Source organism: Rousettus aegyptiacus, unplaced genomic scaffold, assembly GCF_014176215.1.
Source record: "Rousettus aegyptiacus isolate mRouAeg1 unplaced genomic scaffold, mRouAeg1.p scaffold_m13_p_4, whole genome shotgun sequence".
Classification (NCBI taxonomy): Eukaryota; Metazoa; Chordata; class Mammalia; order Chiroptera; family Pteropodidae; genus Rousettus; species Rousettus aegyptiacus.
Window position 1 is genome coordinate 32,465,924 of NW_023416307.1, and position 15,278 is coordinate 32,481,201.

Below are 15,278 nucleotides of genomic sequence, written 5' to 3' on the forward strand. Positions count from 1 at the left end.
GATGACATTAGTTAATAAAATAATATAGATTTCACGCATACAATTAAAAAATACATCATATGTAGGTTGCATTGAGTGTTCACCACCCAAAGTTAAATTTCCATATTTGACCCCCTTTGCCCTTATCTATCTCCTTCTCCTTCCCTCTGGTAACCACTAAACTGTTGTCTGTGCCTATGAGTTTTTGTTAGTTTGTCTTGTTTGTTTGTTGCTTTCAGTTTATGGAAATATGTATTTAAAAATATGCACTAAACCTATTGGCAGAATTTTTAAAAGTCTAAAGGAACTAGATGGATGATGACATACATTAATAGGCACTCTTGTACATTGGTATTTTGATGATGAAACAAAAAACCACTTTAATAAGCAATTTGGCAATGTCTAACTAGTCAAAGATGCTTATACTTTATGACAAAGAAAGTAATTCTACTCCTTAATATATGTTTCAGAGAATCTCTTGCACATGTGCATCAGAGGCCATACAAAAATGTTCATACCACTCTTTTATAATAGCAAAATATCGGAAACAACTTAAATAACAATAATCATTAGATTCTATAAAAAAATTTCTATAGGGTGGCTCCATAGTGTAGTGGTTAGCACGTCTGCTTTGTAAGCAGAAGGTCCTGGGTTCCTACCTCAAGTGGAGCCATGGACCATACCCCAGAAGCACCAGGCCCCAGGTGCATGCCACGAGTATGTGGGAGGAGATGCCCTTCCTCCAGAGATCCAGTTCTTAAGGGGAAATGGCAACATTCATGGGTCAGGGGTGGAAGAGGGGCAAAGCGAGAAATTAAAGAGGAGAAAACAAATTTTTGTAACTAATACAAACACTGGAGATAAATAAATTAGAGCATATTGTATAAACACAGATGAATGTTATAAATATAATATTGAATAAAAGAAACTTCCAGGAATATGCAAGTAGTAAAAATTAGCATTTATATGAATTTCAAAACACCTGGATAACAATTCTATACATCTTTTAAGCATATATATATATATATGTATAAGTCCATATGTGTCTATAGTAAAAGGATGAAGATTTATATAAGAATGATAAATGTTGGAAATTAAAAAAAACTGTTCCAGTTACAGTAACACCAAAAAGAATAAAATACTTAGAAATAAACTTATCCAAGGAAGTGAAAGACTTGTCATTGAAATTTACAAAATGTTGCTGAAAAAAATTAAAGAAGAAACAAATAGATGGAAGACATCCTGTGTTCATGGCTTAGAAGAAAAACTTAATACTGTTAAGACGTCAATAATGCCAGAAGTGATCTACGAATTCAGTGCAATTCATATCAAAATCTCAACAGAATGTTTTCTAGAAATAGAAAAGTCCATCTTAAAATTTGTATGGAATGTTAATAAACCCTGAAGATCCAAAACACTCTTGAAAAAGAACAAAGTTGGAAGTCTCCTACTTCCTGATTTCGAAACTTATGACAAAGCTACAGTAATCAAAACAGCAATGGTAGTAGCATAAAGATAGACATACAGACTAATGGAATAGACTAGAGAGCCCAGAAATCAACCCTTACATATGTGATCAAATAATTTTTGATAGAGGTGTCAAGACAATTCAATAGAGAAAGGACAGTCTTTACAACAAACGATTCTGGGAAAACTGGATATCCGTATGTAAAAGAATGAAGTTGGACATTTACCCTATACCATATATAAAAATTAACTTAAGTAAATCAAATATGCAAATTATGAGCTAAAACTATTAAAATTTAGGAAGAATACATAGGGAAAAAGCTTCATGACATTGGAGTTGGCAATGATTTCTTGATATGACAGCAAAAGCACAAATAAACAAAGAAAAAAGTAGATAGATGAATGTCATCAAAATTTAAAGCTTATGCACCAAAGGATACTATCAACATACTGAGAAGGCAAACTATGAAATAGAGAAAATATTTGCAAATCATATATCTGATAAGGGGTTAATTCCAGAAGCTATAAAGAGTTCCTACAACTCAAAACCATCAATAACAACAAAAACAAGAGTGAAACAACTTGATTAAAACAAAAGAATTTGAATAGACATTTCTTCAAAGAAGATGTGTCAATGGCCAATAAGCACATAAAATATGCTCAATATTAAAGAAAAGCAAATCAAAATCAAAATGAGATATTACTTCTCACCCATTGAAAAGTAATAATAATAAGTGGCTATTAAAAACAAAACAAAATAAAAGAGAAAATAACAAGAGTGGGCAAGATATATACACTATATGATTCAGTAATTTTACTCTCAGATATACTGTAATGGGAAACATATATAAGAATGTTCATAATAGAAATTTTTAAATAGCCACAAACAGGAAAAAACTCAAATAATCATCACTGGTTGAATGCGTATATAAATTCTGGACTATTCATATAATAGAATATTACATAGCAATAAAAATGAACCAACTCATGCTTTTTGCAACATGGGTGAATTTCACAAACAAAATATTGAACAAAAAGCCAGAGGCAAAAGACTATTTACTCTATGATTTTATATTTATAATGTTTTAAAGCAGGCAAATTAAAGTTTAGAGTTTAATAATGTGTAGTTAGGTGATAACGTTATAAAGAAAAGTAAGGAACTCATTATTCTGAGAAAGAGGACAATAGTTTTCTTGGTGGAGGGTAGAGAGTGGTTTGGGATTGGTAAGGGGTCAGTTGAGAATATCTGGAGAGCTGGCAATGTTTTACTTTTGACTTGATGTTTATTCTGTAATAATTATTAAGCTGTGTATTTGTTTTATGAATTTTTAATATTTCATAATACAAATGTTTTTAATAATACATAAAAAAGAAATGGCTTGGATGAGGTTCTACTTTTTTAGGTGTGAAATACAGTTATTATCTGTGGACCACACTGCCTATAAGGTGTAAGGTAACTGTGCGCCAGTATTACAGCAGAAATGAATAGACTCGAATTCTGAATAGGCAAAACTAAATTTAAAAAAGGATAACACTGAAAAATAGAAATTTCTAATAATGTGCAAAATCAACATGTAGAATTTACAATTAAGAAAGTAGAGATAGTTTCATATGATTGAAAGTTTAGTCTTTAAAATTTTTTCACGATTTATTAGATGGCAGTGCCCGATGATTAGCTATAATACTACAGAGTGGCTAAATTAGACAGCAGAAGTGTGTGTTTCAGAAAAAATGAAGTTTTAACGTTATTTACCTTACTGTTCCCTTAACCTGCTAATCATCTGTTTTGAGATGATTATGGAGCTTCTTTATGCAGGTGGGTAATTAGTGATGGATGAGAACCTGAGAAATTGGTAGAACTACTGAGATTGACACTGGAAAGGGACTGTTTTACCTATTTATGAGGGAATAAATTTGGGGAGAGCATCTGGAGAGGTTAATGTGGTAAAGGAGACTTGGAGAAAAGTGTATGTGTGTGTGTGTGTGTGTGTGTGTGTGTATTACAAGGTTCAGCTGAGCATTATAGATACAATGTCTATAATACCTGCTCATTCCCACTGTTCCTTTTGTCAACCCATCAGTTTTTCTTTAGAGTCTGCAGTAAAAACTTATATTACTTCCCAACTTACTTTTAGGTCATTGACTACTGTTTTAAAAAATTTAACCCTGTCTGTCTTCATTCAGATCACATCAGAAAACGTACTAGGTGGGGTGCATGATAGTTCCAGGGAGGTCCAGGAGAAATGCAGTCACAGAAGGCGAGAGACATTAGACCAGAGAAAGGCAAAGAGTACTTTAACCGGCTACTGCAAAGAACAAGTGAACTGCTCATTGAGAGCATTTACTTTCATTAGATAGAACAGTGCCAGAACACTAAATTCCCATCGGGAAGACCAACATTTTAATATTTTAGGAATAGAGACTTGAGCTCTATATATGAGGGATTTCTTTACTTTGAGAATGATTCTCTGTTTCTAACAAGAATTTAGTGGTGTAAACATGAGGTCATTTATAATATTTATAAATCAATCTGGATGTAACACTTTCATAATAATATTGGAGATGCAGTTTCTTTAATTTTATAACCTCTTCCATTTGAGAAAGCAAGTTACAAAGAAGAAAATAATATAATCTCGAAAACTCTTGAGCATGATAAAATTATAATATTTTAAAGAAGAAAGAATAAAATGAGAAATTTTAATTCATGTTTTAGAAAGCATAAGAATGTATTATCCGTACTGGTAAATGATGACTGAACAAGAACAAGGTTATAAATTTCAGTGAAAAACAATTTTTAAAGGTCTATTTTAAAGCAATGCATTATTCCTCCATACATATTTACTCTTGGGAGTTAAATTGCTTTGGAAAGACAATATATGACTCTATCCACCTAAGTGTTAAAGTAATTGATATCTGATCCAAAATTTTTCTATTAAACATTACTAACCACAAATCCATTACTGAATATGTATTTATTTAGCAAATAAATCTTGATATTTTCATCAAGAGAAGACGGGATATGCTTATTGTATTATTTTATTATTATTAAAATACAACCATGCAAGAATAAGAACTACACAGAATTGCATTATTTCATTAAAATATATGAATAAAAATCTCAAGCAAAATCTTTATAAATGAAAACATAATAATTCTGAGGCTGGTGAGTTATTATTTGTTTTATATATCCTGACTACTCTACATGAATCAAATTGAATTTTTCCTTAAATATAAAAAATGAATAGCTACATTGCTAAAAATTTAGTAATTTTTTTCTCCATGAAACATAATATAATACAGCTCTATTATAATATGAATTTAAGATTTTTGAGTCTTACCAAATTCCCAAAATAGCAGAGGATGCATAGTAAGTTCCTGGGAAGTATAAACCTGGTTGTCCCACAAGGCAGATTTGAATTTTAACCCTCCCTCCTCAGTCTTATAGAAGTTATATGGGCAATATAGTCTTAGTACCTGCTACCGAGGGGAAAGTAGGTTTTTCTCATAATCACTAAATTAGTTGGTCTATTAAATTAAAAAAAAAATTAAAAATATTTAGGGCTAAATGCATTTCAAAATTAATTTGTTGTTATAGGTTTTTCCCTTCGAATCTGTTTTTCTTGTGGAAATCCCTGAGAAGGGTGACTTGAATTGGGGGCTGGCTAGATAGAATACACTGCCTGGGGAATCTCTATCGTGAATGCTCTTCCTGCTCATTATCACCACCTCTGCCAGTTATTGCTGGGCTCATGGCTCTGTCACGTGACCAAGGAGTAATAAACTCAATACTATCTGGGTTTGATGAAGGTGACCTGGAGTTGGGCAGAGTTTCTGAGTTGGAGTTTTCTCTGCCAGCCCCTGCTGGGAGAATTAAATGTGTTAGTCTCCAAGTTTTAATGATAACAATTACTTATCCAGAAAAATGTCGATAGGTAGGCTGTTCATTCAAATCAAGATACAGATATTATGACCTTCATTTGTTGACTGTTTATTTAAATGAGCTCTAAAATTTAGAAATGCTTACTATGGCTTCAGTTTCTCTTGCTAAAATGAAAACTACCTAATGTGTTCTATCATGGGGTACCATTGTCTTTCCTGAAAGTTATCTTTCTGGGTAAGTACAAATGCATGCATATGAGAAGATCCACCTGTAGTTATCTGCAGGAGGATGAGTACGGTAGAAGAGAATGTCCACACACTCTGAGTGTTTCTGCGGATGGAGTTCGTTGTATATGGAGAAGTATTTATTCAGTCATCGAGTCCCATGAATTCATGTGTACATTGTGGAGTAATAAATGTCTACTTGTTATGATGTAAGGCAGTGTATTAGTTAGAGTAAAGCTACCTGATTTGACAAAGAACCCCCAAAACTCAGTGATCTAAAGCAGGAGAATTTTGTTGTTTGTTCATATGGGTATTCAATGGGTGACCTTCCACATGGTCATTCAAGGATCGAAGTTTCTTTTGTCTTGTGGCTTCTTTAGTTCCATGGTCCTATCCACTTAGTCAGTAGCTAGGGAAAGAGAGTTCTGCATGATAGGGTCCCATGGGCCAGGCCAGGAGGTGGCGTACATTATTTCTGTCCATATTTCATTGGCCATTATTCAGTTACAAGCCTCATCTAACTATAAAAAAATCTGGAAATATATTCTAGTTAACATGCATGAGGGGAAAAAATAGTTTAGTAAATAATTAGCCAGTGTTTGCCACTTCTGGTGGCAAGGAGTTCAATTTCCAAACTGCTTCCTCATTCGCTTTCTCCCCAATAATTTTTTTATTTAGAGTCAGCCTTCCATTCTATAGGAGGAGCTTAGAACTGAAAATATTCTCTAGAAGAAAGGAAAAATATAGTCATATATTCACCATGAAGTTACAAAAGTCAGATTCTTTTATAGGAGCAGCTATATTCTAGCATTACCCAGAATAGTGTCTGGAATATATGTGCTCAATAAATGTTTGATGAATATTTGAATATATTAACAAACCACCCATTTCATTGTAGATCCTCTTGTCCTGAGGCTCTTGGGATTCTAGTATGTGAAGAAAGGAAGAAAAATGGTAGAATAACATAATAAGTTGCAGAGAGAGCTAAAGTTATTTTCAGTTTCTAGAGAAGTAGAGAGGATTTCTAGAGTAAGACTCAGAAGGTGACTGGGTTCATAAGCCAGCATTGTGGCAGGGAGGAGGTATTCTCAGAGAGTGGCTCTAGGTTGGGCCACTTGTGTGGTAGGGTGGTTGGTGTACATAAAAAGAAGTATCTACACCAAGAGGCAGAACAGGGAACTCATATAGGTGTCCTTGGGTCACCTAATATGTCACATAAATGAACCTATCATTGGCACTGCTCAAGAGCTTATCTCAAGTCGCACTAGTTGTGCAATCATAAGCTGTATCAGTCTGCACTAGATTTCAAAAAAGGACCCTTTCCTTACATGCCCACTGACTCCTTTGAAAACTGGGTACACTTAACCTCTGTAGAAGTTGAAACCAAATTAGAGGGAGAAGAAAATCCATGGAAAGAAAAGGGAAGGAAGCTAGTGAATTTGATTAGATATTTACTTTAGTTACTCTAAATTTCTAAATTTTAAAAATTATTGTATTGAATTAAGTCCCCTAGGATTGGATAGACTACAGTTTTGGTTCTGGGAAGACCAAAGATAAATATATGTAGGTAAAAAAAAGTTTCATGTTTCAAACATCTGCTGTATTATTGTTCAGTCCTATCTGCTGCATGACTATTTGTTGAAATAAATAACTGGATATATTTTTGACAGGATAAAAGCTTCTCAAATTCTATCTACAAGATAGATAGAAGAAGGATCCTGGTTTTGGGGCAGTGCTAACACAAAACAAGGTAGCTACTCTTCTAGGCCCTACCTGTCTTTTTTGTGACTCACTTTCTATCAGTTACCTTTGGCTACTGATGCCTGCCCTAATCGCCACTCTGTACCAGCTGTGAAAGATATCCAGATACTAAAGATAACATTTCACCTTCCTTCTTCCCGAGCTTTGTGCCCTCATTTGCCTTGGAATTGCCTTGGGGTAGTAGAAACCTTTAAGACTGCACACAAAGTAACCGTTTCATCATCATTCCAGCAATGGCTTTAGGGAGGATCCTTTAATCATTTGCAGCATAGACAAATAATGTCATCAATGCAATAGCCTTGTTAGCCCAAAGTACAAAGAATCTAAGCAGTCCCAAAGAAATTTAAAATTCTAGACTGCCTTCTCTACCTTCCTTCCTCCCTCCAGATGCTGTGCCTTTCCTCTGTCATACTCCAGCAATTAGTAATTATAAAATAATAGAAACAATCATTAGTAACTTATAATTATCTTCTCTTCCAAAGCATAAGATCCCTTAGCATGAGTCGTCTTGCTAACAGATCATAATTCATCTTGATAATAGGTTTGATAGAGTTACATGAGACGTGAATCTGGCTTGTTAATATTATTATTGTCTTTAAACTATCAGTGATAACAGTGCATCCTAAGTATTAATTAATCTTCATGACTTCTCTGTGAAGTAGGTTAAATATAACAATTCATTCTATCAGGAGAGGGATTGGCAAGCTGGTGATCTATTCAATGAATCTCTCTTCATTACTAATGGATCAGAAAATAGAAACAGAAATAGCTAAATCTGATTTATTTTCCATGACAGTAGATAGAGATGACTTTTGTGTGCTTTTAATGCCCCCCCCAACCCCTAACATATCTATCAGAAAATAATAAATGATTTATATCAATTAGTAAAAAATGTGAGATCCAAAACATTTTTATCTACTTCCTTACAAAATGCTCAAACTAAGTAAATCAGCATCAGTGGTCATTATAGCATGCTTTGTACTTTCCTCTTCTCCCTTTCTCTGCCCTCAAAGTCTCATCGTTTCTTAGGACTTCACTATTCAATCATCACTGGTTAGATTTACTTATTATCTTTCTTCTGAGGAGCTTGAGGTGTTGCATGGAAAAACAAACAAACAAACAAACAAACAAAAAACAAAAACAAAAAAACACAAAGATTCCACAGGACTTAAATTTAATGTTTCCATTATAGCTCTGCTCCTCACAGCTGGAAGTAGTGTAGTTCAATGACAAGGATGTGGGTTCAAATCCGAGGCTTGTTGCCACTGACTTGCTATGCAACTTTGAAAAAGCTATTTTATTTTCTTGTTTCTAAATGAGAATCACCTTACTTCATAAGTTTTAGGAATAACCAAAAATAATGGATGTAGACTACCTGGCACATTAAAAGTGATCACTAATGGAGTATATTATTTATCATATAAATCAGTAACTTGGCTTCGAAGCCCTAAAAAAAGGAATGAATGAGCCTTAATAGGAAGATGCAATATTAGGTATGTGTATTTAGATATTTTGCTTAATATGGTAGTCATTGTTAAGTGGTTATTAATTTAGTTCAAGAAAATCTCTGTCTCAATTCATAATAACACTTGGCACATAGAAGGTATTAAAAAAAATAAAAGCATTTTTTAATGAATGAATAAAAGCAAGTGGCTTACAAAGACAAAAAGAGGAAAAAGAATAATAACAGCATTGTGTCCTCTGTGTACACTTGGCTATCCACACCTCATTTAGATATTAGTAATTCAAGAACATAAAGAAAGAGGAGGTTTGAGGTGTAAGATGAAGGAAGGAAAGTAGAAATAGCAGGCACTGAGAGTTAAAAAACTCATCCTGAGGAAAATACTATAATCAGCTAGTTTGCTAACGAAGGTTATAGGGAAAGGCAATATTTTACCACAGATTATTCCTTCATTTTTTTTTTTTTAAATCTTAAGAGTTTCTAGGTTTTACTCTTCCTCTTAAAATGTAGAAACAAGATGGCACAAGGAATATTGTACTAGGCCCATAGGGCCAGCTCTACTTAAAACCTTTTAATAACTTTCCATTTTAACTCTTTAAATTAAAACAACATACTCCCTAAAAGCGAAACGATAAACACATACACCAGAAATGGCTCCATACTTGTTTTAATGGAAATAAAGTATTAGCTAATAACTCGAAGAAACTGAATCTTACCTGTGTAAATATATTCCACATATGCAGGATGAGTTTTTGTGAAAACCTCCTTTACCTTTTCGACTTTATCAGCTCTGATTTTTGTTGCAAACGGTGTGTACATAACTGAGAAAGATTCCGCTCTGGTGATGGCTTCTTCAATCATGGCCTGAGAGGAAGCATACAACCCATTTGGCATCAATAATGACATGTGACTTTTTAAGAATGTAAAATAATATAATTACCTTTATGGATGATTTAAAAATCTATATACTGTACTGCAAAGATAACATATTTTGGTGTTGAATATTCATTAGAATAAAATTTTAATTACTTCTGGAAATACTATTTCATATTAAGAAAACTAATTAAATGAAGAAAGTTTGTAAACAGACACCTCTAAAGTGAGCTTGCTTTAAGATAAAAATAAAAATTCTACTTTGTATGGTATCATTTTTGATTTGATTTTAAAAATAAAATTCTTAAGTCTAAGATAATTATCTTACAAACAGACACTGATGAGTAATTTATACTTCAAAAAACTAATTGAAATATCTAGATCTAAATATCTATAAATAACATGACAACTAGACAATCTTGAATTTTTTTTCTTCCAATGCCTGGGAAAGCCTTTTGGAACAAGAAAAGCCTTTCTCAACTTCCGACCAGCAAAGCTTCCCTTTTCTCTAGATCATAAGAGCTGTTTGAGATGAATTTGGCTATTTAAAAACTTCTTTAAATTTTCTTTGCTCATATACCCATCTTGATAAAGCCTGCCATTACCCTGAACTTCCTGTTTTAAGTAGGTCCATTAGTATTTGAAACAGACCCAAAAGAAAGTTATGTGAAGTTTTAAAAGGAAATTATTTCTTTCCTACAACTTTTCCTTCTAATGAGGCTTTGGACATTGAATTAAAAGTAGACATGTCTATAGTTATCTTATTTTTTTCTGAAAATAGCATAAAAGCATATTATAAAAAAATCTACATTTATTTATAGGAATAAATTTTTTCCCTGACAACTAACAGCGCCAACACCAATAAGAATAAATAATAGATCTGAACTTCCAACAAAGAGAACACAATTTTATATTATTACAGCATGGTATTTTGTAAACAAGTTTCTGATTGCTATTAAAAACAAAAATGAGTTGATTTTAAACTGAGAAGACTAATTTAACTTGTTCATTGCCTATTTCATGTATCAGTAATATCAAATGGCCTCTGTGATCATCTATATTATATATAAAAGAGCAGCTTTTTGAAAATTTTCTGGGTGCAAAGAATTCTCCTTTCTTAGACTCAAATTAGAAAATTATGTTATGAGGAACTGCAAGAGAAATAAAGAATATGATTGTGATGCCAAACCCAGAGCCAGCACTCAGACAGAGGTAGTGATGGATTTTGAGTGCGCAGCAGGGTTTGGATGCTAAGGCCTGGATGCCTACTTCGGAAGTCTAACAGAGGTAATACAAGCTGCAGGTTTGGAATTCAGAGATATGGATTAAACACAAACAAAGACTCTTAGGATTAAACATGGTGGGATGAGAGACGTCCACAGATCTCTACCCTTGAAACAACAATAAGCTGAGCATCTAAAACTCAACAAAAACACCCAAACTGCGCACTAGCACATCTTAGCGTGGGATATGCACATAAGAGCTACTACGGGTCAGAATCCTGGGTGTTGGGCGGTGGACTAAGAGAAACAAAAAAGCTGTCTCTTGCTGCAAGAGCTCCCTATAGGAGGAGCGGGAGGGGTAAAGGTGAGGCTACTTCCCTGGGAGTGCTGTGAGCTCCATGTGGCTGGCGGCAGTGCCCAGTCATAAGGGCAGAAGGCAGAGAAATGGGGACAGCAGCGAAGCGGGGATAGCAAAAAAACAGTTGTTTTTTACCAGCCACAGTTGCAAAACTGAGGCTAAGCCACAGCCATATCCACCAATCCAGAGAGCTCCTTTCCCCATACCCTCCGAGACTGATCAATACAGAGCCCCAGGGGGAATACAAGAACTACTGAAAACTGTTGCTAACACTGACAGGAACTGAGACTGAGGATAGTGAGCATGATTAAATTTTGATAAGGGGAAAAAAGGCATTATTAAGACTTTATATAAAGCAGAAATCCCAGAGGCTTAGATGCCACCTATGGGAAAACAAAATAAAAACACCTTCTTTGCAATGGCTAGGGACAATTATATTATAAATCTTCTTTCTGGAAAAAAAAAAAAAGCAGAACACACTTTCATTAATACTCAGGAGGAGAAATAGTCCATTAAACATAATGAACAACCAAGGTGACAAGGCATCTCAGAAAGAAAGAGAAAAATCTCCAGAAAATAAGCTTACAGGCATAGAAATATGTGACTTAAATGACAGAGAATTCAGGATGGTACTTCTGAAAAAACTGCTTGAGATCCAAAACGAATCATATCAACAATTTCAGGAATTGAAAAAACAACTAGATGACCAGAACAAGGAGATTGAAACCCTCAAAAGGAACCGAATAGAACTTCTGGAGATGAAGAATGCACTGCAAGAGTAGAAAATTGAAATAGCAAGCTTGGGGAATAGCGTCGACCAAATGGAGGAAAGGATCAGTGATATTAAAGACAAAAATCTAGAAATAAATCAGAAGTAAGAAGAGAGAAGACGAAGAATGAAAATAATGAAAGAGAAATAAAAGAACTAGCTCATACCATCAGGAGAGGAAACATAAGAATAATGGGCATTATTGAAGGTGAGGAAAAGAAGCAGGGATTAGAAAGCATTTTCAGACAAATAGTGGATGAGAATTTCCCAAATCTAAGGAATACTCTGGAGATGGAATTCAAGAAGTCAATAGAACACTCAATTATCTCAACCTGAAAAGACCTTCAATCAAGACACATTGTATTGAAATTATCAAAAATCAACAACAAAGATGAATTCTCAGGGCAGCCATGGAAAAGAAGATAGTAACCTATAAAGGAAAATCCATTAGATTATTGTTGAACTTCTCAGCACAAATCTTACAAGTCAGAAAAGAGTGAAATTAAATATTGAAATTATGAAAGGACAGGAACAACCAGCCAAGAATAATGTATCCAACTAAGCTCTCCTTTAGGTATGGAGAAATAGATACCTTACCAGACACACAAAAATTGAGGCAATTCTCCACTACAAGGCTTGCACTACAGGAAATACTGAAAGGGGTCAGTGTGTATATATATATATATATATATATATATATATATATATATATACACACACACACATATATATATATGTATGTATATATAACTATCCTTTACATATTCTTAATGGTAACCACACGCCAAAGATTCAGAACCAAAGTATATAACATAAAACAAGAAAGACCAGAGGGAAAACCCACAACCAAAATAAAGAAAACAGAAACTCAAGGACAAAGAAGCAATAGAAACACTGAGCTACCAGAAAGCAAAAGGTAAAATGGCTATGAGAAGACCTCATATTTCAATAATCACCCTAAATGTAAATGGACTAAACTCATCAACAAAAAGGCACAGAGTTGTAGATTGAATAAAAAAAAAAAAAATCATATGCTGCCTCCGAGAGACACATCGCAGCCCCAAAGACAAATATACACTCAGAGTTAAAGGATGGAAAATGATATTTCAGCAAATGAAATTCAGAGAAAAGTGGGAGTAGAGGTACTAATATCAGATGAAATAGACTTCAAAATAAAAAAGATAAAGAAAGATACTGAGGGACACTTCATAATCATAAAGGGCTTCATGCATCAAGAAAACATAACACCAATTAATATCTATGCTCCCAATCAGGGAGCCCCGAAATATGTAAGGCAATTACTAACAGAACTAAAGGGAGAAACAGACCAAAACACTATCATAGTAGGGGACCTAAATACTGCACTGTCAGCTATGGACAGGTCATCCAAACAGAAAATCAATAGGAAATAACATCCTTAAATGATACATTAGACCAACTGGACATAATTGACATTTACAGAGCCTTTCATCCCAAAACAGCTACTTACACATTCTTCTCTAGTGCACATGGAACATTCTCAAGGATTGACCAGATACTGGGACACAGAGATAGCTTTGACAAATATAAGAGGGTTGAAATCATACCAACCATATTCTCTGATCATAATGCCTTTCTTCTCAAACTCTTCCAAAAAATTGAAGAGGCGGCAATACTTCCCAACTCATTTTAAGAGGCCAATATTACCCTGATACCAAAACCTAGTAAAGAAAACATGAAAAAAGAAAACTACAGACCGTAAATTCTCATGAACACAGATGTAAAAATCCTAAGTAAGATACTAGCAAACCGAAAACAGCAACATATTAAAAAGATTATACACCACGATCAAGTGGGCTTCATCTCAGAGGCACAGGGATCGTTCAACATATGCAAATCGATTAATGTGATACACCACATAAACAAATTAAAAAATAAGAATCATATGATCATATCAATAGATGAAGAAAAAGCCTTCAACAAGATACAGCACTCATTTGTGATCAAAATACTTAACAAAATCGATATAGAAGGAAAATACCTTAATATAATAAAGGCCATATATGACGAGTCCTCAGCCAACATTATACTTAATGGTGAAAAACTAAAAACCTTCTCTCTAAGATCAGGAACAAGGCAAGGCTGTCCACTGTTGCTACTGTTATTCAATATAATATTGGAGGTCCTAGCGAGTGCAATCAGGCAAGAGAAGATATAAAAGGCATCCAAACAGGAAACAAAGAAGTCAAACTGTCACTGTGTTGCAGATGACATGATTAGTTCTATATAAAAATCTCTAAAGACTCCACAGGAACACTACTAGAAACAATAAGCAAATATAGTCAAGTTTCTGGATACAAAAATCAATGTTCAAAAATCCCTAGCATTCCTATACTCTAATAATGAAGTATCAGAAAAAGAAGTAGAAAAAATAATTCCTTTTGCAATTGCAACAAAAAGAATAAAATACCTAGGAATAAATTTAATAAAACATGTGAAGGACCTATACAAGACCCTATTAAAAGAAATCGAAGAAGATACAGAGAAATGGAAAGATATTCTGTATTCTTGGATTGGAAGAATCAGCATAGTTAAAATGACCTTATTACCTAAAGCATTATACAGATTTAAGGCAATACCCATCAAAATATCATTGGCATTTTTTAAAGAAATAAAACAAAAAATTGTCAGATTTGTATGGAAGTCATCTTGAAAAAAATTGCCAAAGCCATCTTGAAAAAAAGAATAAGGCTGGAGGCATCACTCTGCTCAACTTCAAATTATACAAAGCGACAGTAATCAAAATGGCATGATATTGGCAGCAAAACAGACACATGGAGCAGTGGAACAGAATCGAGAGTCCAGAAGTAAACTCATGTTTATATAGGCAAATAATTTTCTACAAAAAAGCCAAAAACATACAGTGGAGAAAGGAAAGCCTCTTCAATAAATGATGCTGGGAAAGCTGGAAAGCCACCTGCAAAATAATGAAATTAGACTCTTGTCTATCATCACACACCAAAATTAACTCAGAATGGATTAAGGACCTGAACATAAGACCTGAAACAATAAAATGCATAGAAGAAAACATAGAAACTAAACTCAAGAACCTTGGACTTAAAGAAGATTTTATGAATTTGACTTCAAAGGCAAGAGAAGTAAAAGCGAAAATAAATGAATGAGACTACATCAAACTTAAAAGCTGCTCAGCAAAAGAAACTGTCAACAGATAAAGAGGCAACTATCTGAATGGGAAAATATATTTGCAAGCAACACTTCCGATAAGGGCCTAATAACCAAAAT

At 33.9% G+C, this 15,278-nt stretch overlaps 1 protein-coding gene and 1 non-coding gene across 3 annotated transcripts in view; one reads left to right on the forward strand and one right to left on the reverse strand.

The window, feature by feature from the left end:
- Positions 1-15,278, reverse strand: part of SPATA16 (spermatogenesis associated 16) — a 209,373-nt gene that overhangs the window by 39,151 nt on the left and 154,944 nt on the right. For both annotated transcript variants that reach the window (XM_036219324.1, XM_016161394.2), the window contains one exon: positions 9,490-9,637. In XM_036219324.1, the coding sequence (XP_036075217.1) occupies positions 9,490-9,637 (148 nt within the window). The remainder of the gene's footprint in view (positions 1-9,489; positions 9,638-15,278) is intronic.
- Positions 579-652, forward strand: TRNAT-UGU. Its single transcript has one exon. It is a non-coding gene; the product is annotated as a tRNA-Thr (tRNA).